Source organism: Carassius gibelio, chromosome A20 (genome assembly GCF_023724105.1).
Source record: "Carassius gibelio isolate Cgi1373 ecotype wild population from Czech Republic chromosome A20, carGib1.2-hapl.c, whole genome shotgun sequence".
Classification (NCBI taxonomy): domain Eukaryota; kingdom Metazoa; phylum Chordata; class Actinopteri; order Cypriniformes; family Cyprinidae; genus Carassius; species Carassius gibelio.
Window position 1 is genome coordinate 11,235,982 of NC_068390.1, and position 24,988 is coordinate 11,260,969.

The following is a 24,988-nucleotide window of genomic DNA, read 5'->3' on the forward strand; positions in this document are numbered from 1 at the left end:
GGCCTCGGAAACAGCATCGGGCACCGCCTCGGGAACTGCATCGGGCACCGCCTCGGAGACTGCATCGGGCACCGCCTCGGCCTCCGGAACATTAGCGGGCACCGCCTCGGGAACGGCCTCGGCCACCGCCTCGGTCTCCGGAACAGCAGCGGGCACCGCATCGGGAACAGCCTCGGCCACCGCCTCCGGAACAGCAGCGGGCACCACATCGGGAATGGCCTCATGGACGGCAGCCGCCCGCTCGGGAACGTTCTCCAGGTCCTGAGGAACAGTAGCTGCCTGTCTCCTCCTCCGCCCTCTACGATGGAGAGTCGGTGGCGTTGAGTCGGCCATCTTGTGCTGTGGTGCTGGGCTGGCGGCCATCTTGAGCTGTGGCGCTAGGCTGGCGGCCATCTTGGGCTGTGGGGCTGGGCTGGTGGCCATCTTGGGTTGTGGAGCTGAGCTGGCAGCCTTGTCTGGAAACTCTGGTGTGGTTGTTGCATTCCACTGAGCACGATGGTGCAGGTAATTGGTAAACCCCCAAAAGTCCAGGATCTCTAACCCCTTCATCTCCCATTGAGGTAAAGGATCATCCAGGCAATTATTAAACCAATCCTTTAGTGCTGCATCATTGTAACCTAACCCGACTGCCAAAGTCCAAAACAATTGCGCCAGGCCACCCACCTCCCTTCCCTCTTGATGAAGGGTGGTTAAGTTCTGGACTCTCCCCCTCCGTTCCTCCATGGTGGCTGGGGAACCGATTCGAAATCTCACACCGCTGGATCTAGGCATGATGGAGTCCTTCTGTCACGGTTGGGTTTAGGAAAACACAAAGAGAGGGTAGATCCAAATGCAGGTAAGGGTTTTTATTTAAACAGAGGGGTAACTACAAAAATAAACAGTCATGAGAGACAAACGTAACCAAAAGAGGGAACCGGATGAAACGGGGAACTCGGAAGAATGAGAAGGTAGAGGAAGTCTCGGGGGAACGAGAGCATGAGACACATAGGGTAAGGACTCCATGAAGACAACAGAGAAAGACAGCTCTATATAGGGAAACTAATGACAGAGTATTGTCAACACCTGTGCGATTCTAATTGGAGTGCAATTACTGTGAAGACACAACCAGACTAGCGGAATTAAAGTGCCTATGGTGAAGTGCCTAAGGGGAAGTGAGCTCATTAGGGAACACCCAGGAAAACAAAGACTGGCAGCGTGACATTTATAGAATAATTTGTTGGGCTAACTTCCAAATAGCACTTCATGCTAATGCCATAATCTCTATAAGTGACTGGTGCAGCTGGCTTCCCCCCCCCCCCCCTGCTTTAGACGATTAGCACGTTCTTAACACCTCAAATGATCAGTCGAGTCCCCTCGTGTAGTTTCTTAAGATGTCTTATTTTCCAGAGACTGGTAGACAGTCTGTTGCAGATGTCTCTATTATTTAACGGATTCTCTGATGCAGACGAGATGCAGCCTGACAGAGACGGGCAGCTGTTGTGTTAGTGCACTGCTTCAGTTAGAGCCCAATGTTTAGGAAATGGTGTGGAAACCTGAGGCGCAAAGGACATTGCCTGTGAAGCCACTTGGGACCCGAGCCCTGAAGAACATACTCTGTGAGAGATTTTGTTTATTGGATTTCAGTATGTGACAACAAGATTAAGTGACTGATGAAGCCATCCTCCATTAAATCCACAATTGTTCAGCTTGGAAGGATACAGATGATGGAATCAGGATTCAGTCGTCCATCGCACTGCATTACAAAACATATGTTGGGTGTTGTTGTTTTTTTTCTTGACTCTGTTCTATCCTTCTCTCATTGGTTGTTTTTCTCCTTTCTCAATTGACGTTGACTTGCAGTTCATTTTGGTGGACTGCTAACTCTACAGCCCTTTAGATTTTTATGACCCCATATAACAGGACCCTGTTTATCTCAAGCTCGAGTGTCCTCCTAAGATGACAACTCCACTACCTTGCTGAAAAAGGACAAAGAGGGCTGTCATTTATTGTGTCTTCATTCTGTAGCTCATGTCTTTGCATTAGATTGTATTAGATCATAGATTGTTTCATTTAATGTTGAGTCAGACTTGCGCTTTCAGTTGAGAGACATTAACAATATTTCAGTTTTAAAAGGGTTTCTACTTTAGATGAATTTGGATGAATATAATGTTAAAAAGTATTACATTTATTTGAAATACAAGTCTTTGTAACATCGTAAATGTATTTATTGTCACTTTTGACCAAATTCAATGCAAAGCAATTGCTTTTTTTTTTTAAGTACTAACCCCAACCTTTTTAATTAATACATAAGTATTTATAAATGACATTAACCTAAAATAATAAATTTTTGCTGTAATTATACATTAATTAATTAATTATACAATCTCAAAACCATTTTTTAAATAAAGCCTAAAGAGGTTTTTGTTTGAAATTAAAATCAAATCTTTATTTAGTAACCTTTTAAGACATCTAGCAAATGTATGCACAATTGTGTAATTCATCTGCAGTAGGAAATGTAAATTTAGTCATCAAAAAACATAAATATATAAACATATATAAACACTTGATAAACCAGGCTTAAAGCTGCAGTAGTTAACTTTTGTAAATATATATTTGTTACATATTTGTAAAACCTGTCATTATGTCCTGACAGTAGAATATGAGACAGATAATCTGTGAAGAAAATCCAGCTCCTCTGGCTCCTCCCAGTGGTCCTATTGCCATTTGCAGTTACAGACCGCTCCCAGTAAGAAAACAACCAATCAGAGCTGCGGTCCGTAACTTTGTTTGTGTTCAAAATATAGAAAAATGTATATAATAAGCGAGTACACCATGAAATCCATTTTCCAAACCGTGTTTTTAGCTTGTCCTGAATCACTAGGGTGCACCTATAATAAGTGTTAATATTCTATTAACTATTTTAGATTGCTTCGGGGGTACCGCGGCGGAGTAACCCAGTACCTCTGTGATTCTTCATAGACATAAACAGAGAGAAGTAGTTCCAGCTACGATGTTCTTCCGCAAGACGCAATCAGTTCTGTTTATTAACCGCTAGAGCGTCAAAAGTTCCCTACTGCAGCTTTAATGATCCACCTACACTTCATCACAAAACACCTTTCATTAATTGAGGTGCATGACATGTTTCAGGCATTCTAAACAAAGTAATGAAATATTGAAATACATTTAGTTACCAGCAGTTTATATATCAATAAATTATATTTTTGGACTCTCAAATGTCTCTATTGAATTCACAATACTCATAGTTGACTGTAAAGTGAAACAGGAAAATCTAAAAAAACGAAGGTAATGATAAAATGTGTACAGTGGGACAATAAAAATGTTGTGCCCAAATGACTGATAAAAGTGTTTAAAGTAGGTATCAATATAATATACTGTGATGATACTGAGAGATACTGTACTTCAGGGAAGTGACGAGTGAGAATGATAAAGTCGTACTACTCCAAGATTTGTTAGCAATATCTGATTTGTAAACAAAACATTCTCGTGAGGTAGAAATTCACTAAAACATGCAAAAGCTCAGTTGAGAGATGTACATTTATTTGAATAGCCTATTGAGAACATTAATCTCAATTAGTGTGAACAAGAAACAGAACCAGGACACGGAACCATTACAATAAACACGCTAATTAAGGCACTTTAATTAGGAAAACTGCAGTTTGTGCCTATATATGACTTTATCAGAACATGCCAGAGCATGTTATATGCCACGCTGTGAGCAACACAAGCAACACAAAATTATGAGATTTAGATAGTTGATTCAGTGTTTAAATCAATCCAGTGAAAAGATTCTTAGAAATAAGTCAGACTTCCAATCGATATAAAAAATAAATCACTTAAAGACATTCAAAGAATGAGCTTAATTTGGTGTCAAGTGTTTCTGTTTTCTTACATGAAGGGTTTGTTGGCAGTGCACAAAACCCGCGAGCGAGTGAATGTAATGGAGAACTGAATAAAAGAGAGCAGATAACGCTAATTAAAGCTGGTTGGCTTCCAAAAATGGCCTGTTCGCTGTTTTCCCATTACATGCCAGGGACACGTTTGTGTGAGGAGTGAGAAACTCTGATTTACATCTGAGGAGGCAGCCAAGGCCATCTGACCAGAGAGAGAGAGAGATCCCTCGCTTTCCCTCTTCCCTCATTCCCGTCTTAAACATGAAACGTATGGAATACCCATGAGTCGGATCGGGTAACGTTTGATATCTGCCGCGGCTGTGTCTCTGTAAATAAATCCAGAATGGGGATGAGTGTTATGGTGGGATGTGAAGCTGTATTTCAGGATCGTTTCTCTGCAGATTCGGAATAATGATTTAAGTTTGTTTATTCTGCTTGTTTAATGAACACGCTGTTTATAAGCTGATTTCATCTCTCGTTCACACGCTCTATGTATGTATTCAGCTATTCTGACAGTTCATTGTCAGGTCTAACATTAATTTTGATGCCTTATTTCTTTTGAAACGTTCTAGTGAGAATCCCAGAATAATTACAGGAGAATAAAGTAAAATACAAAACAAGCCCCCTGCTGACTGCACAGAATATGTAATCCCACCCAGGTTCAGTCTGAAAGGACTGGCTCATTGTGGAGATCATTGGAGATTCAAATAAAATGTAAACTTTCATCCCTCATTAGTTTCATTAATATTCATAATTTAACTGCTCTGTAGGCTTTTTACACCATGTTTCTTCAGGATAGGTTAGTCTTTCACACAAACAGACATACTGACACACACACACACACCGCCACACACAGTGCTGTTTCAGACTGCAAAACCGACTGGTGATTAAGAGTTGTTTTTTTCATAAGCTGTGTTATGACATGTTGGCTGTTCTGAATAAGCAGAAGCTTTGCTGTAATCCACGTTACTAGCTGCAGTCTGAGAACCAGACAACAGCAGCAGACAGGAAGAACATCACACTGTCTAGTGTCTACACTCACTCACTCACTCACTCACTCTGATTGATCAGCCAGTGGACCAGTAAATAAATCATTTAGCCAGCCCAGTTACTTAATTACTAATTTTTATTTATTTATGAATTCCTCCAGTCTGATGGATCCAGTGACCGTTTACAATAATTGGAAAGACAGATTTTTCCACCACTGTAGTTACTGCATGCTTCAGTAAGATGACCAGCCTCCTAGCTAGTTTAAATGTAAGTTTACTGAAAAATGGACAGAGAATTTTACTTGCCCAATCAGACGAATTGCCTGATTAAAACTTAAGTGACAAAAAAATTATCAGTGAAGCATCGAAACACGAGAATGATTCTGCTGATTTTAGAACATAATAAACAGCAATTGATAATGGATAGTGTATTTCTGGTATCAATGTCGCGCTGTTTAGGATCTCACTGCTGTCCGTTTATGGGGAAATCAAATCAAATGAGTGCATGGAATGAGCAAAAGAGCTGAACGGGACATATAAAGAAACTCACAGATAAAACAGACTCAGGTACAAATAAAAATGTTGGGATTTTAATTTATAACATGATGTAGTTAAGCAACAAACCATGACAAGGGAGCTAATTTTTGAATATTCTCACAATTGCAAATGTTAAATTGATTTCAGTTAAATAAACAAGTAGTTAAGTAGTCAAATAATTAAAATATTACATTTTAGACACAGTATTGACTGTTTAGTTTCGTTTCAACTAAAAAAGTTCCAACTTCCAAAGAAGGATCACAGCAGACGAATTGCGTATGTATTTCCCACCCAACATTTCTTATTTGTATATTTAAAAAAAATATATTTAAAACCTTAATCTCATAACATCATTTATTGCAGTTGTAATTATGCAAAGTAAATTATTTAATAGAGCCCGACCGATATGGATTTTTGGGGGCCGATGCCGATGCCGATATTAACTTGAAAAGAGCCGATTTATAAGCCAATATTTTGATTTTGAAAATAAACTGGATATTAGACCCATTTCCTATAAGCTGCACTTACATAACATTCAATGGCAAAATATCTGCCTGTTCTATGTATGTGGGCTGTATAAACCATTTTCCAGAAGGGATTTATGTAAAAAAAAGCCTTAGATTACGGTCTCAATCACTAAACAATTGCACATCAAAAGTATATATTTTTTAACGATCAAAAAACAGTCTGATTTTAAACATTTAACACTTTTACTTTCTTCCAGTTGAAGCTGATTTTAACAGTCTGTGTGTGTACTGTAAATAAATTATAATACTAAAGTTAAAGTATTTGCAGAAGTAGTCCCACACTTTTGCTGCTACATCATTCACCTTTTTCAGCCATCTGTAGGGCAGAAAGAGAGACATAGAAAGAATAAGCATGTGTATTAATAATATCACCATGTATCATTACTCATGTCATCATTAGAATTATAATAATAATAAACAGGGATCTCCTACATAGGCAAAAATGAGAAATATATATATTTTTTTTTTATTTGTCAAGCAATAGGTATTAACCTCCTTATATTTAACAATATTATTTCAACATTTTCCTGTTATGTCTGTAAAGCTGCTTTGAAACAATATGTAAGAAAAAAAAAGAAAAGAAAAAAGCGCTTGTTCAGCTCACATTTATTTACATGTCCCCTCTGATTTAATCATTTCTGACGCACCTACTGTAGTTACTGTAACTACACTATATTTGCTCTCACAGACACATTCACAACGGACCCGTATATCTTCTCCTCTTCTCTTTGTGCAGTCTGAATCAAAATGGTTAACGTTAGTGCCATGAACACACCGCTGTCAATTTTGAGAAGAACCACCTTCAAACAAGTTAATAGCAAGCATTTAAGGGGCCTGCTAAAAAGGAAGTTATATTAGCGTTAGAGTAACGTAACCAGCCTGAATTCACCAAATTGTTCCCTGGGCCTGAGGGTAGCCTCTTCTTCCTTGCTTCTCTCTTAATTCTCATCAGCAGGACTAGCGCTATCGCTCGCTTCTTACAACGGGACAGATACATGTTTGCTGCTGACCGAAAAGAGGAACAACAGACTATGAAAGAGCTCCCGCTAAAAGTTTTTAAAACTCCGCCTACGCCATAGCGCAGCGCAGCGCAAATCGCGTTGTATCTGAAGGGCAACGCTAAACCCAGCGGCCAAGCGCTGTGCATACCGCGTCCTGTGTGAAAGGCCCATTACGCGGTCATTATGTGGGAAACGCACCGCAATAGAATAAGAATAAGTTAAATGCTAACGTTATAGTTCGACCTCTTATTAACGTTCGCGCTCTTCCACTGATAAACATGGTATTAGCTTTGTGGCTAATCTAATATAGCAATGCATTAGCTGCTGTAAGTGATGTTACAGAATATTTAGAAGTGATAATGATAGGACCGTTAACTAGAACTACCACACCGTTTTTATATACAGTGTATGAACTAAATCTACAATCATTTCACATGACGAACGACAGACTCCCCTGGGTGGCTTGGCTGATCGCTTTCTTCTTTGTGGATTTCTGGCGCTGTTGCAACTCTGGAGCTGCAGACCGCCCTCTGGTGGGCAAACTATGCAACACTCATAACATGAGTGAAGAATATGAGACTGTTTCTCATGTTTCATCGGCCGTTATAAACGCCGATGCCGATTTAAATGCAATTAGCTAATATCGGCCGATAATATCGGCCGGCCGATATATCGGTCGGGCTCTATTATTTAATTTGTTTTTTATAAAGCCTTAGTGTAAATTGAATCTATTAATCAACTATAAGAATTTGACATGAAATGTGATGCATACGTTTAATAATAATAAAAAATGTTTATGGCATTTATAAAGGTAAATAATAATTATATATATATATATATATATATATATATATATATATATATATATATATATATATATATATATATATATATATAAACAAATTAAATATTACATTATACGTAAAATAATTTGTGTTTTCTATCAGAGGTTTGGTCTTAAATTTCATATCAGGTGGTATTAAATGTCTTAAATTTAACTTATATCTGTAGACACCCTGTTGAAGAGTTTGTCAAATAGCGTGTATATAGTAATATTCAAATAACTTTGACTGGACTTAGATTGGTGCTAACACAGCTCTAAATCAAGATGCCTGACATCTCATTTCCTCAACATGTCCACTTGAGTTGTGTGCTCATGTTTTTAAAGGTTTCTATCCGATAGGGATTTAATTTCCCTTTGCTTTGGATTCACAGTTGAGTTTGATAGCTTGGCACCGGATCTCTCCCACTGGGGAGTGATCCACGAGTGCTTGAGGTAGCCCAGACATCAAAGTCACTTAAGCAGCCTCTTTCTTGTGGCTAATGAAAACGGCCCAGCAACACACACTGACTGGCTTTACTCATCTGGAATATGTTCAGCCAAACACAGATCAATAAGAGCTCCAATGAGGATCGCTCAGGGCACGCCAAGCGCTCTGAACATCATGCTCTGAAATGGAACACATCCACCAGGCCTGGAACAATTAAAGCCAAATGGAAAGCAATAGAGGAAACGAAAGGGCAAGAGAAGCAGGGGAAAACAAAATAGCAGAGGAGGAGTGGGGGGGAAGGTTAAATGGTCTTATCAGTTACTACCCATGATGCCACAGTGATGGGCAGCTCATGATGAGACAGCTGGGATGTGTTTCTGATATCTAAAAGGGCAACCTGAGAGATGATTGGCAGGCCGCGGCATAAGAAAGGAGTGCGTATGTTAAGTGGATTGTCACTCCGGTGGGAAATAATGAGCCTAGAATGATACTTTAGCAGGATGCCTCGGATCAGACAGTGGGAAAACCTGCACATTCCTCAAAAATGAAACAAAAAAGATCTCATGCATTATTCAGGGCAAGGATACCTCTTTTTTTTCTTGCCTCTTCCTTTTCTACTATAAAAGAACGAGTGCTTGTGCCTTGCTGATAAGTGTACAGTGCTAAATACTACCTACTCTGTGCATCCCAAACTTCCCAAATGTTTTCAGATATGTAGCACTTACACAATTTGTGAGTGTTGTGAGGAAATATGGGCAGTCCCCTGCAGTCAGATGCATAATTAAGTGAACCCACTGTAGCCTAATGAAACGCTATATATCTCCTTATCTGTACTCTATTTTTATGAAGAGATTGTGAGATACAAGTGGGTGTGTTAAAGAATGGAAGTGGCTGGAGGACAGGGATGAGATTCCCTGATTCCAAAATACCACTGAGAAAAAAAACAAAAAAGTCTCTAGTAATAGTTTTTATAGTTCACCCAAATTCTGTCATAATTCTGTCAAACATGTTTGCAATTTGTGTTCTTTAGAATGTAATGAAATTACTGACTTATGTTTAGAAAGTGACTTCTAAACAGAAAACTTCTCCAACTGATTAATTAGTGAGATTTACTAACAAGTACTGGCGCATTGGCTCCTGAATTGGACAAAATTGCATTGGTTGCTCTGTATGTAATTCCTTCACTAAAAATAACTTGCTTATAAAAGTCACTCAGACTTCCTGATCACAGTGTTTTTTTGTTTTGTTTTTACCAATAAGAATCATTTTATCAGAGACTTCAGCTTGTGTATCATGCTTCGGTGTTTGTATGTCTTTGATTTACTGTAAAAGAACAATCTTATTAGAGTCATTAGCTCTGGATTCATTCTTCAGTGTTCACATTGTACATTTTTGATTCACTACAAAGAACTGGATCATACACGTCATTAGCTTGGGTATTGTACTTCAGTGTTCACATTGTACATTGTTGATTCACTAAAAAGATGCTTACTTGAAACACTAGCTCTGGTATCAGACTTCAGTGTTTGTGCTGTATGTTTCTGATTCATTAAAAAGAACCAGATCATAAGAGTCATTTGCTTTAGAGTAAGACTAACTGCAGGGAGCACTTTAAGAGTATTTTAGAAAGGTCCCTCATTCACATTGTTTACACATGTGGGAACTGTAAATGGAACCAAACATTTAGCACTTTTATAAAAATGGATGCAGTTCTGGACTGATGTATTTAAACAAAGCATTTTAGACAGCATTGTCGTTTGACAGTACATCTGATTACTTTCTGTATGTGTGTGTGTGAGTGTGTGTGTGTGTGTGTGTGTGTGGGCGCAAACGTCTCTGTTCTTGGCTTGTACCTGTGCTGAGGTGTGTCCCGATGGCAGATGCTCTCATTGGGCTTTAAGACGCCATGTGATCTGACAGTGCCATCTGTGCAATGGGTGCCAGATGCCAACCTGTCCCGATCATGTCATGCCAAGGCCTGTACATACCCTATACAATCATGAATCTAGTGCCCTGTCACTCATTAAACACTCAAACTCTTTGGACACGCAGGGGAACAAAGGATGGTGTTTATTCTGCATTGTGTCACACAGTGGGCCACTGGCATCCTGTGGATGTGGGTCACTTTAGGGTGATTCAGCTATCATTCAAAGGAATAGAAGGATAACTGATATCAGCACCATAAAACAGAGCCAGGTAGATCACATAAGGCCACACAAAACAACATAATATGACTGAGTTCAGTCCAGACCGAACCTTTTAGGCCACTGCAGACACAGCCCAGTGAGTCAAACAGTGTGTGTGTGTGTGTAGAAAGGAGATTTATCAGATGACTTGTTATTCAGGATCTTCAGAGTCATAGTGGAAAATCAGATGTGCTGGAGAACTACTGGAGAATCTACTGTCTGTGAGAAATACAGTGACAGCTAGAAGAATACAACCATCTCTTATAACAGTGTTTCACAAAATGTTGCTGACATCAGGCATAAAACAGTGCTATTTCTTTCCATTTAATCATGCATGTTTGGATAGCAAAAAAGCTCCCATACTGCATCCCATACTGTTATGATATGGGATATACACATATATCATTTAAATGTATTTGTCTGTTTATTGGAAAAGTGAATAATTTTTATTCAGCAAGGATGCATTTAAGAAATCAAAGTGACAGTAAATACATTTATATTGTAACAAAAGATTTATATTTGAATTTATATTGAATTCTCCATTCATCAATAAATACTGATAATAATAAGAAATATTGCATGATTAATGAAGGATCATGATTTCTGAATGATTTCTGAAAGCTTCAGCTTTGCCATCACAGGAACTCTTTGCATTTTAAGTTAACTATTAATTGTATAAAAACAACACTAATATGTATACTGTATTTTTAATCAAACAAATCCAGCATTGGTGAACATAAGAAACTTATATTTAAAAAAAATAAATAAATATAAAAAACTCTTATTGACCCCAAACATTTGAACATTTGAATAGTTTAAATTGCTAATATGCCAGCTTAACATGACCGGTCATGTGCTAATTTGGCTAAAATAATATTTGCCTCAGATCCATGCGCTAAATTATGTTTATGCTGATTTTTAAACTTTTACAAAGTTGTCTATTTTCCTATTGACCCTCTCAGTGGCATACTAATAATTCTGCGTATTGATGGATTTCTGCAGTTCATGAAAACTTTAATGCATTTCAATGATAGATTTTTACATATATGTTGGCTTACTTTTATACAATGAGCAACTTAGTATTGTGTCAAAACTTTGTTTAATGTAAAATCTAAAGTAAATCCAGTTTAGCACTGTTATAATATTTTCTGTCATCATCAGCTTTTCACTGTCTGTTAACATATCATAGCCCTCTTTCACACTCTCAGTCTCTCAGTCCCTCTCTCTCTCTCTCTCTCTCTCTCTCTCTCTCTCTCTCTCTCTCTCTCTCTCTCTCTCTGTCCAGAATGACAGGAACAGACTGAGAGCTACCATGACCCAGATTTTGGTCATTTTTGTGTGCAAGACTTTCATTTTTCACAGCACACACCCCTGTGTGTTTTTGATTGGCAGGTCTGATTCACTGTGATGCGCTTGCTGTTTTGTCAGGTGTTCTGTTGAGTAACATCACATTTAATAGTGTTATCTGCTATATTCAAGTATTCAGAATAGAACTCGTGACAGTTCAGCTTTTTATCTCATTCATTGCAATACAATGAATAAAAAACTAAATATATAAGTGGTAAATGTGCATGCAGTGTGCTGATATAAGTTTTTATTTAGATAGCAGAGAGGGATTTGAATAGTCTTTACATATTCAGGGCACATCCCGAAGTCAGGAAGGTGAACTGGGACTCAGTACAGATGGCAAGGGAAAAGAGAGCAGAGCCTGACATGTCCTGTCATTTAGCCAGACGGTACGTACGCCTGTGTAAGTGAGTGTGGTTATCTGCATTTTATGTCGGAGAATAGCTGTCACATGCTGTCAGCTGTGGAGAGGCTAGTAATGACACACATTTATCTACTCATATGTGTGTGTGAATGGGGGTAACATTGCATTTAAACACTTAGGATTCCATCAAAAGAGAGAGTGGTTGGAAGTGTGGCATACTGGTTAGAACATATTCTCCTGATACAATGAGCCATGGTGCTCGTATGGGTGATACAGGTTCGATTACAGCATATTCTGTTGCATTTGTCCTCACCTATTCACTCCCATTTTGAATAAAGCTAAGGTGTTCTGGTTGCTTTTTTATTTTCAATTTGTCTTTTCAGTTTATTTATTTTAGGGCCGGGACTCGATTAAAAAAAATTAATCTAATTAATTAGAGGCTTTGTAATTAATTAATCGAAATTAATCGCATTTTAATCGCATATAAATATTTGACCTGAGAACAGTGAGAAATAATTTTTTTCACATGGATTTATAGTATACCATTGAATAATGACTGAATACATAAGCTTAAGCAACAAAATATTGTTTATTTTTGTTCAACCAAGTCTAGCAGACCAGTGCAATTTTTGCCATGAAGTGTAGCAATAGAATATTTAGAAACAATTTAGAAATAGTACATTTCAGACATTCAGGAAGCTTATAGGTGCTGGAACCTTCTGTAAAGTGTTTTTTTTTTTTTTTTAAGTAAAACACAATACTGTCAAGTACATTCAGAACATTGGACACACTGACTATTAGAAAACATCTCTGTTGCTTCAGAGGCCATAACATACTCAAGTCCAACTCTCAATAACCTTGGCCAAAACAATAAAGAGTTCAACATAAACTGTTGCACCAACAAAATAATACATAGTTCAACATAATGTGTAAAGTCCACGCTAGCTGCTATATGTTTTGCGTTGAGGTGATACTTGAGGCTCGATGTGCTGCGGTGGTATGCGAACTATGATGCGAACGCTAGTTGGTGCTCCAGTATAATCGGTCCGCCGAAACGCATCCAGTGAGAAACGTTCCGCGGTGCAAAAATAAGTTATAAAAAATGCGGGATTTTTTTTTCTGTAATTAATTAATCTTAGTTAACGCGTTATTTTTTGTGTAATTAATTAATCTCAATTAACGCGTTAAAGTCCCGGCCCTAATTTATTTATTTATTTATTTTGTCATCTTATTCTAGCATTGTTTTAGTTTAGTTTAGTTGTTTAGCTTAGTTTACTTTTCCAGAGTTTTAGTATTTTAGAGCTGCCACAATTAACTATTTAACCACCTAACTTAAAAAATTGTTAAGAATATATTTATTATTTTTCAACACTGTCTGGTGCTATTCTTAATTTATAGCATTTTAATGTTTGAAGCAGGTGGCTTGTAATGTTGTGATTAGGGATGCACCGAATCCAGGATTCGGATTCGGCCGAATAATGTACCACATTTTAAAACCTAAAACTATATTTGGCACATGTAAATATTCTTTACTTGGCCTATATTTCATACTTCTATGTTATATGTTTGGTCTGTGGGATTCTGTATTTGGCACATTTAAACATTGTCACAATCCTTACTTGCAGAAAAAAAAAAAAAAAAATTGTACTATTTATATTTAATTTGTTGCCAGTTGAATGATATTCTAAATAGTTTTTTGAGACATTGAAATATATTAAAATAATTGTCTTTATTAATTTACAGTAGGTAAGCCTCAGTGTTTGTGCTGGCTGTTTGACCCTGGCTGATCTGTAAACTACAGTGTTTGCAGGGTTCCTGTTAGACCGGCCGAGTGTGCACCAGTCCTGACGCCCGCTGCCGGCCGCAGCGCCTGCCACCGCGTGCCTGTTAGTGGTGGGTGATTTATGAGGATTAAGTGGGCTTGTTGGCAGCGTGCTACTTATGGGCATCCAATTGACTGCCTGTTTCGTCCTCCTCCTCTTGCCCTCCTTACTCTTCCATAGCTCCGTGGGTGCTGTAGTCCCTGGCATGGTGGATGATCCTTTAGACGTAGCGGGATACACAGTTCTTTCAGGAGCATTTTATAGAGCATCAATTAGTCTTGGGAAGCATGAAGGAATTTTCCGTATGGTTTTGTATTAGCATCAGTTGTCCCAGTAGAAGTGGGAGGCATGGAATAGTGTTCTGCCAAGTTGATATGCTCTACTAAGCTCAACTCGTTCATCTAGAACCTGAAGTGCTAGATTTGCCATTATTTGCCTTCGATTCAATGAAGTAATGTCCAGCCGAAGTAATGTCAAGAGGACATAGGAGGTTGAATAGTATGACCTTGGTGAAGGAAATCAGTCTTTCCATTTGTGTTATCATTTGGCTATGCGTACCACCGACCTGACTTTGTTTCAATGAAATGCTCCTTGTTCTTCAACCCCCATGAACTTCATCTGTTTTCACATTGGATTTCATTGACTGGTCCAAATCTGAATTTGAGTCCACCCTCTTCCCTCAGCGGGGCTCCTACTCCTTGTAGTATTTAACCAAGATATGGCTGCAGTAAATGCACAGTAACATTGTGAAATATTATAATAAGCAAAATGAATGTATTCAATAGTGATTCACTTTAGCAAATGAGGTTGGATTCATACCAGATGGAATCCATACCGGACAAGTGCAGAATAGATATGACCGAAATGAGGATATGAGTCTAATTCTTGCATCCTTAAAATAGTGAGCTTTGGTTTATTAAGCACATCTACTGTGTGGAGCCCTATAGAGCTGTGTTTTATCTTGCCAAATGTTTCACTACATCTGTGGTCATTTCAGAAATAAACCGATTTAAAAAAAAAAAAAAAAAAAAAAAAAAAAAAAAAAACGAAACATGAAATGCATCCACAAATGATATTCTCCTATGTCTACTGGCTTAGTCAACACATTTCATGTGCAGTGAACTTCTCCAGCTCACCCACTTTCCTTTCATGCTCTGAATGTGTGGCATGTCCCAGAGGAGACCTTAGCCTAGATATTAGAAATATCTCTCACGCCCCAGGAGAAAGATGCGCCAAACCTCGCCTTATGTCTCGTGGAGGAAGAGAGGATAGCAAATAACAGACAAAAAGACTTAGTTTCCACGAGAAGGCTAATGTGTTTCTGAAATAATTTTTTGTTACATGTTTTTTTTTTTTTTTTTTTTGCTTCATCACAATGGTAACTGAGAGAAATGATTAGGGAAAGAACAGTACAAAAATGAGATGTTGCAAGTCAGACTTGAACCTGCTTAGTCCATATGAGCATCATAGCCATGAGTTGACTGCCGTGCCACAATGTTCATTCTATTTTCTCAGTTTTCTTTTTTTTTTCATGTTGGATACAAAAGGTGACACAAACAATGGTATTTTTACCCGAAAGTGACATTATGACATTTAGAGATTTTCATTGCAGGACAGTGAGCCAGCTGGGCTGAATAGTATCAAGGATTACGTGATTCCAGATGTACAGAACGAAGGTAAAGAGAAAGGCTAATGAAAATGGAAAGAAAAAAGGCTGGAATGGGAAAATGCTTAGCAGGGAACTGGCTCTCCCTCTGTCTGTGAGATAATGGCAGTAATTGGACTGACTCACGGCTCCTCTCTGTGTGTTTCTCTCAGATAAAGAGCGCCGTGTGACTCTCCGCTGCTCTGCGACAGGCTCTCTCCATTTGGAATTAAATGTTCTGCATACAATATGTGGCACGTGGCCAGGCAGTGGCTGAAGCTCAGGGCTGGAGCTCAAAATGAAATGGCTGTTTAAATCCCCTTACAGTGGCCCCTACCCCGGCCTGCTGAGCAGAGCCCAGGACTTTAGGGGCTTTTTGCAGACGAGCCTCTCAAAGCGACTGCACTCAGACCTGATGTGTTTGGGCTTTAACTTTGCAATACATTTTGTGTTGTTTTTTGTGGGGCAGACAGATTCTACTGATTTACTGGTTTTAAGGCTTTACATTTTGGATGTGGGCTTGGAACTGACCATCTAAGTCTTAACTAAAATACTCCATATCAGTGCTGCAAGTAAATCTGATACTACCAAATAGGGATAGTTCCCCTTAAAATAGCAATTGTGTCATCAATCTCAACCTTATGACTTCCTAATCATGTATGACCTTTTTTCTACTTTTCACAAAAAAGCAAAAAAAAAAAAAAAAAACAGAAAGAAAAGAAATGTTTTTGTGTATAAAATGAAAGTTAATTCCAGTGTTATTTTAGCAGTATTAATATTGTCACGTTAAGGTGAACTCAGACATGAGGAAGAGAGCAGTAGCTATTTAAATGTTGTAGTTTTAAATAATTAAATTACAAAAGTACCAGAAAGTGAAAAAAAAAAACTAAACAAAAAACAGACAAGACCCGACCATGAACACAGGAAACACAAGGGTTTATATACAAGGGGGTTAATGAGATTAAAAAGATACATACAGTATCACAGAACAATCAGGCGACAGGAACAGGAACTAGACAAAACTACAAAGTACACACACACACACACTCACACACAAAACAAAAGCAAGAGCGACACAGAATACATTTCATATGGTCAATGTGTGGTGCGGGAGAGAAGCACATCAACAAGGCAGAGAATGATACAAAGTCTTTAATAATCCACATAGGGGTAATCCATAAGGCGAAGACAGAAACACATGTACACATCGATGAGACCGGACAAACACTGAACTGAATGCAACTTATAAGGAGAACTGAAAAGAGGGTAATTGACAAGACACACCTGAACATAATGACACAATTAACACGAGACAAAAACTAGGTCACACAGAGAACATGAGGAATGAAAACGCAACATAATGAGTCCAGGGGCGTTACATATACATAATATACTTTTTTTTCCTTATTTTAGTGTATTTTTGGAATTTATATATATATATATATATATATATATATATATATATATATAAATAAATTTAGATATTTAAATATTTAGAATTATTGTACATATTATTATAACATTATTTACATTTAAATATTTATGCATTTTTTTCTTTGTCTTTTTTGTTTTGTTATTTTAGTACTTTTTTATTTTATATATTGTCTTCTCAACTAGATGTTATTTTTTTAAATAAGTTTATTTCAGTATAATATTTATATTGTATTATATTGTTTTATAATAGAATATGTATGTAGTTTTATTTTTCATTTATTTTATTTTTATGATTACCATTATTTCATTTTAGTTTTAATAATTTTAGTACGTCACTTTAAACTCAAATATTTAACCATTGCCTTGACAACTAGCTGAAATAAAATAATATTATTTAAGTTATGGATTTTAATAATCCCGCTCTATATGGACAAAACACACAGAGATCAAATCATACAGGTTCGGAACAACATGAGGGTGATTAAATAATGAAGGAATTTAAATTGTAGATTTGTTGGTTGTTTGTAGATTGTGTCGTGTCAGTCCATAGTCTCATGTCCTACATTTAGGTTGTTCTGCTCCGTTATGTCTTAGAGTCATCGACTCATCCCAGTCGATACATCTCGTGGTGTATCGATTTCTAAGTGATGCCATGTTGTTCGGTCGGCCTGCCTGAGCAGTGAGCGACGGTCCCTGTGGTCTCCTCTCGGTCTGATTGCTGTTGTAGGGCAGAGCGTGCTGAGGTTGAGCAGGTCTGATCTTCTGATGGCTCTGGCACCTGCAGTGATGCTACAATGCCACTGAGGCCAATTAACACATGAAAGGTGCTTGCCACCATCCGACTGGCACTGCCAGAGAAAGAATGCAAAGGAGGGAATAGTGGAGGTGCACAGGAAATGAAGCTTGCACTGTTTCCTCATGCGATGACAAGGTGAGAGGCGAAAGAGAAGCAAGAGAGAGATGATGAAACAATTTAATGCTTCCTCTTGCCTCTTCCCGCTGCGGGGAGAAGAAACACTGCGAGAAAACAAGCCAAAACCTCCTTCAGGAAGAGTGATGTCACACTTTCCAACATTATTAACATCAACAGTATTACATTACATTGCCCTTCTGAAGTTTTGTATTTTAGTTTAATCCAGGCTTTAAAGCTGCAGTAGGTAACTTTTGTAAAAATATATTTTTTACATATTTGTTAAACCTGTCATTATGTCCTGACAGTAGAATATGAGACAGATAATCTGTGAAGAAAATCAAGCTCCTCTGGCTCCTCCCAGTGGTCCTATTGCCATTTGCAGTTACAGACCGCTCCCGGTAAGAAATCAACCAATCAGAGCTGCGGTCCGTAACTTTGTTTGTGTTCAAATTGTAGAAAAATTTATATAATAAGGGTGCATCTATAATAAGTGTTTATATTGGGACTATTTTAGATTGCTTCGGGGGTACCGCGGCGGAGTAACCCAGTACCTTTGTGATTCTTCATAGACATAAACAGAGAGAAGTAGTTCCGGCTACGATGTTCTTCCGCAAGACGCAAGCAGTTCTGTTTATTAACCGCTAGAGCGTCAAAAGTTACCTACCGCAGCTTTAATATGTTCAAGATAAAGAAAGTGAAAAATCTTAAATGAAAGAAAAAATAATATATTTCATTTAATAGAAATAAATGTTTAAATTTTTAGACAAAAACAAAAAAAACATTTAAACATTTTTTAAACATGTTTACATTTTTTTTAAATAGTTATTTTACAGGAATATAAATATAAAATATATAGTTTTATTTTATTGTTTGAATATTTATGTTCTTTTTGTTGTTGTTGTTTAGTTTAGTTTAGTTTGTTGTTTAGTTTCAGTTAGTTTGTTGTTTTAGTATGTCAAATTAAACCAAACAAGAATGAATAATATTTCCTTAGCTGAAGTATTTCATTTTATTGCGTATAATATGTATAGTTTTCATTTTTTATTATAATGGAATATTTATCATTTTTAAAGTTATTATTATTAGTATATTATTATTATTATTATTTTAATATTCCCCCATTCAATATATTGTGCTAGTTTTTCAGAGAGAGAAAAAAAGAGCTTTTTGTTTGTGGTGTAGATTTGTAGCAGTGTTGTTTACAAGTTTTATTAATAACTACATATATGCTTAAAGGTGATGTGTGTGATATTAAAATGCTTTGTTTTAGTAGTCCAGTATAATATACAGAGGAGAAAATGATAATAGAAAGTACTGTGAGTCAAAGATAAAAAAAAGGAAAATCATTTAAAAATGAACAATATTTTCACAATACTAAAAAGTCACAAATTAATTAATCAATTTACTTTTATTATTAATAATAAATATCACTTTTACAACCAGAAATTTTGACCTTGACACAGTCTCGAGTCTCTGCGGGGGTCTTCACTATAATGTCATTTTCTGTTATTTTTTTGTTTGTTTGTTTTATCTATCAGTCTATAGAAATAAAAACAATGCTTATAGAATTGGCATATTCAAGTCATTGTGTATATATTATAAATTATAAAAGACTTACCAATGCTGTGGCTCCTTAATTTGGCTAAACATATTCAAAATGCCTTCTATCTGTTCACTTGCAGCCCTTGCTGGGAGTGAATGAGATGCCGTGTCGAGGCTAGAGGCAGCGGTGGACTGTTCCCGAGTCAGTGGAAAGCCCCTCTAGATGAGCCAGTCACAGCCCCCCAGCTGCACGGTAAAGGAATAAGGATTTAATATGTCAACAGAGGCCGAGCTCCAGCCTGCTGCCAGACCCAGCGTCAGAAAGGACTCCAAGAAGAGAGGTACGAGCCCTCATACAGACAAACACACTCACACCCGGGGGGTTTGTTCAGTCTGCGGGGGTCAGCTTTAAAATCACAGGCATACTGTGCAGATACTACACACACAAATATAAATCCACAGTGCTAGAGCTGAAGTCTTGTTATTTGTAATTTTATTTGTGTGTGTGTTTTCATTTTCATTATAATTTTAGTTAGTATTTTTGGCATTTTAATTAATGTCTTTTTACTTAAATTGATCTATTTCAGTTTCAGTTAAAGGTGCAGTAGGGAACTTTTGTAAAAAAAATATTTTTTACATATTTATTAAACCTGTCATTATGTCCTGACAGTAGAATATGAGACAGATAATCTGTGAAAAAAATCAAGCTCCTCTGGCTCCTCCCAGTGTCCTATTGCCATTTGCAGTTACGGACCGCTCCCGGTAAGAAAACAACCAATCAGAGGTCCGGTCCGTAACTTTGTTTGTGTTCAAAATATAGAAAAATGTATATAATAAGCGAGTACACCATGAATCCATTTTCCAAACCGTGTTTTTAGCTTGTCCTGAATCACTAGGGTGCACCTATAATAAGTGTTTATATTCAGACTATTTTAGATTGCTTCGGGGTACCGCGGCGGAGTAACCCAGTACCTTTGTGATTCTTCATAGACATAAACAGATAGAAGTAGTTCCGGCTACGATGTTCTTCCACAAGACGCAAGCAGTTCTGTTTATTAACCGCTAGAGCGTCAAAAGTTCCCTACCGCAGCTTTAAGTACATCAACTTAAATACAAATGAGAAATGTTGCAACTCAGTGAAATAAATCTAAATACATTTAATATAAATAAATATTTATAGATTTTTCACATGTATATGTCTTTACATGCCCGCTACTTTTGTATTTTTATGCTCATTTACCATATTTTTCCTGTCGGCACCCTCATCTTAGCTGTGGTTCACACTCCTAATGGGGTACTCAGACAGATGTTTGGTGTGGGACCAGTGCCAAGGGTCCGGTCGGTCATTGTATGGCACTGCATAGAGGAGACAGACTGTTGCCTCTCTTGTTATAATGAGTGTTGTTGCACTGCCCTCTCGTGATGCACCACCTGTTCCTTAGTGGCCACACAATGGTGTTTTGTGCCAGGCTATGAGCCCATGAGACCGTAGCAGCACAGATGAGGGGCATAGTGACACCAGATGTCCCACAGCGTTGAGAAATGGAGATCATACAGCGAGAGCGGGTGTCTGCAGGACACAGGAGGATCATCTGATTCCACCCAACCTTTTCGTTGCTTCAAACTGTCTTCAGTTTTTCAAGAACTGTCATGTTTTATGGTCAGAGTCGATCTACAAAGCAACGGTGAAGCCTAGATTGTTAACCTTTCTATTTTAACCGACAGTGTAAAAAAACAAAAACAGGGACACTTATGCCCCTGAGGAGGCACCTACACACAAATATGCTTCTGTCAAAGGTATTGCCTTGAATATTTAAGCGCTAAATGCTTATTCTCAACCGGTCAACAGTAACAAACAACATCCACCTGTCTCTTCAACGTCTTCACAACAAGCCTGACCCGCATCTCTGTTCCCTGTGGATTGGATGTAATTGCATCTGCTGTCTTTTACCCTAGAAACCATTTGAGAGCGACAAACTATCACGATTCCGTCTGTTTATGACCAAAAAAACACCACTAATCTGTTGCTAATGGCAATGACCTTTCACCCCTGTGGGAACCAGTTTATTATGACATACAGCATCAGGTTAATGACAGCTTTCTCCTCGTTCAAAGAAATGATCTGATCCTCCTATGAGCTGCTCTCTCCATACTGTACATGCCTTACCCAGAATGCAGCAGTGGCCAACAGTGGAGAACGTAAAACCATACATGTTTGAAATGACATGAGGATGAATAAATGTTGACCAATTTTCTTTGTTCCTTTTGGGGTAATTGTTCATTATTTTACCTGAAATTCATCTCAAACAGTCAAATCAGGCAAAAACAGTCATAGTCTGGTTGTTTGACATGCTCTAGTCCTCAGAAAAGTACTATGACTATCAAAAATCATTTTCGTACAACTTTTTTTTTTTTTTTACTACACTGTGTTGGGTCTGTCCAGTGTAAAATGTTGTTCATGAAGAAGAACAATCATTTGTAGACCGTAAAGACCACCCACCATCATAATTATTAGAACACTGAAGACAAAGTCTCAGCATAACATCGGCGTAATGATATTGGTACACACACACTGAGGTTTTAAACATGCCGATAAATTAATTTAGGAATAATGAACCAGGGTTTAATGTGCAGCTGGATCCCACAGGTCCAATAAGGGAGAGCATAATAAGAAGGAGTGAAAACACACACACACATCCACAAGCTCACACCCTAATAACTCTCTCTCTCTCTCTCTCTCTCTCTCTCTCTCTCTCTCTCACACACACACATACACACTCACACACACGTAAGAATAAGTGCTCTTGGGGCAAGACATAATTAATATGAATATCATTAGGGCACATTATAACACTGCAACTAATAAATAACGCGTTCAATGCGGTGTTGATGAGCTCATCTCAGCTGCATTAACCCCCTTTCACTACCAGTCTCTCACCCTCTTATTTGTTTTCCTAATTAATAATGAAAATTGGAATTAATAAACCCTTTATTTAACCTCAGCTACTGAGGAAGTGAAAATAGTGAAGTTTTTGTGTGTTTCATGTAGCTGGAAAGTGTATAGTAAAAATCACTATATAAAATACTCTGTTCAGAATTATAATGTGAAATCGAAACAGGCTTGGTCATGTACTGGTTTAACACAACAGACTACTAACCAAAATAATAATAACTATTGACTACTAACAACAACAAAAAATCAGCGAAAACAAAATATATATGTGTGTGCACGCGATATATATAGCATATTTTTTAAAGTTACATAATGCAATATATATTTTTTTGTATTATTTATTTTATTATTATTTATATTTGTATATATTTTTGTTTATTTAATTTAAAATATATTGGATAATCCACACAATAATGACTACCTTACATACTTAAATTTTATATTTAAATGTAATATAAATCTAATTTAACATCAAGATACATTTATGAGCAAGTGAATGGAACATTTAACATTTAATGTGGAAACTACTGTAAAATACAGCATCCAAATATTTGAAAAAATCTGTAAATAGTCACATTCTTCATGAGATCAGCTTTAGTTTATTCACGGTGCAATACATGCTGGAAAATTAGCATGGGTGTGTTACTGTGGACATCACACTATTACAGTTAATCTGTAGATTTACAATAGATTACTGTAATACAGTCAAATAATCAGTTTAATTTCCCAGCACATGGAGCTACATCAGTTTATTTTCTTCTCTTGAAGTCACAGTATACCGTTAATACAAATACATATAAAGTGGAACAAAAAGAAGGGGAAGAAAAGAGGAGGCCGCTTCCCTAACATTATGATTTCTGCTAATGTATTCATGATAGTGTTGTCAAAAAACCCGGTACTTCGGTACCAAGTCAGTACTAAATTTTACATTTAATGTGACGGTACTAGTTTTCTTTAAGTACCGGTACTACCGACGTCCCGTTCAAACCCGGTTCAGCGCAATGATTTCCGCGAAGCAGAAAACGAGGACGGAATCTCAAAATCCAGTCATGAAAATTAAACTTACATTTTGATATGGAAAGTCATGGAATTTGTCAAAGTTAGCATAAATTAATCAAATCAAATCTCCATATGGACCATAAATTGGTACAGAGAACCGTGGATTTTCACTGGTATTGGTACCGAATACTGAAATTTTGGTACCATGACAACACTAATTCATGATCTTGTCGTGATCAAAGCTATATGATTGTATTTAAGCAAACTGCAATTTCTCGCCTGTGTGGACCCTGCCTCCTTAATAAGATGCAACATTGTTATCGAGAACAGGGGGTGGTATGTTGTCAGATTCACACTGCACCTCCTGTCAAACAAACGCTTTAGTGGAAGACATAGACATAAGAGCAGGGATATTAAATATATAGTGTATTGAGTGTTTCATTGAGTGCTGTGGTTTTGTTCGATAGAGATACTGTAATCACCAGAACTGAGTGCTTAATTGATTTGATTCTGAATGGTGCTGTGTTTTCTTGCACTGGTCTTTTGTAGAAGATATGGCTCACTGTCAGAGTTGACGTGCAGGGGATTATTAAGCTCTGATACTGATCATTAAGCTGTCCAGATCTCTGTCTTTCTTCCATATTAACTTCCTTCATTCCATCTTTCCATCTAGACTTCCTTTTTTGCCACAAATCAGTGACTGGCAGCTTTAGAGGGAGGCTCATTGCCAGTGGGAGGGCTATGGCAACACCATTTCATCAAACATATGGAATAAGAATAAACATGGAAAGGATTTTTAAATTAACAGGAACAGAACTGGAAGGAAACCAAAGCATTCTCTGTGCCAAAGCATTCTCTGTGCTCATTGGCTCAATGCATGTGACTGTTCTGTAATCTCCATTGATGTGCATCATTTAGAACTTCATTTGAAAATGCCTTTTAAATTCCGATTTAAATCCTGAATTTGAGTTGAGGTAGGAAACAAGATGCAGTGGAATTTGAATATTAGAAAAGAAAATTAGAAGTCTATTATACTATCCAGGGCTACATTTATTTAATCAAAATATGGTAAAAACATTACATTGTTAAATATCATTATAAAATTGTCTAGTTTTTATTTGAATGTTTTCAAATGTATTCCTTTGATTGCCAGCTGAATTTTCAGCATCATTACTCCAGTCTTTCCTTCAGAAATCATTCTATTATGCTGATTTGCTGCTCAAGAAACATTTATTATTATTATCAAAATATATATGAATATAAAATATAAAATATGAATATATATATATATATATATATATATATAATTTATATATATATATATATATATATTTTTTTTTTTTGTGGAAACGAAAGATTCCAAAAAAAATAGTTGAAAGAAATTGTTTTATTTGAAATAGAAATATTCTTTGAAGTTTAATTTAATATAATTTAAGGGCGCTTTAAAACAATTTAATGAATCATTTCTGAATAAACTATATATATGAAGAGTTTGGCTCTAAAACGCAACAAAAAATTTTTACATTGAGTTTCCAACAAAATCGGTATTGTTTTTGGTCCATATTGA

The 24,988-nt window shown here is 37.1% G+C and overlaps 1 protein-coding gene across 4 annotated transcripts in view; it reads left to right on the forward strand.

Annotated features, from left to right (window-relative positions):
• The window catches only part of LOC127938722 (disabled homolog 1-like), a 152,481-nt gene that overhangs the window by 37,256 nt on the left and 90,237 nt on the right, over positions 1 to 24,988 (forward strand). For all 4 annotated transcript variants that reach the window (XM_052535543.1, XM_052535544.1, XM_052535545.1 and 1 more), the window contains exon 2: positions 19,610 to 19,810. In XM_052535543.1, the coding sequence (XP_052391503.1) occupies positions 19,744 to 19,810 (67 nt within the window). In that variant the 5' untranslated portion in view covers positions 19,610 to 19,743. The remainder of the gene's footprint in view (positions 1 to 19,609; positions 19,811 to 24,988) is intronic.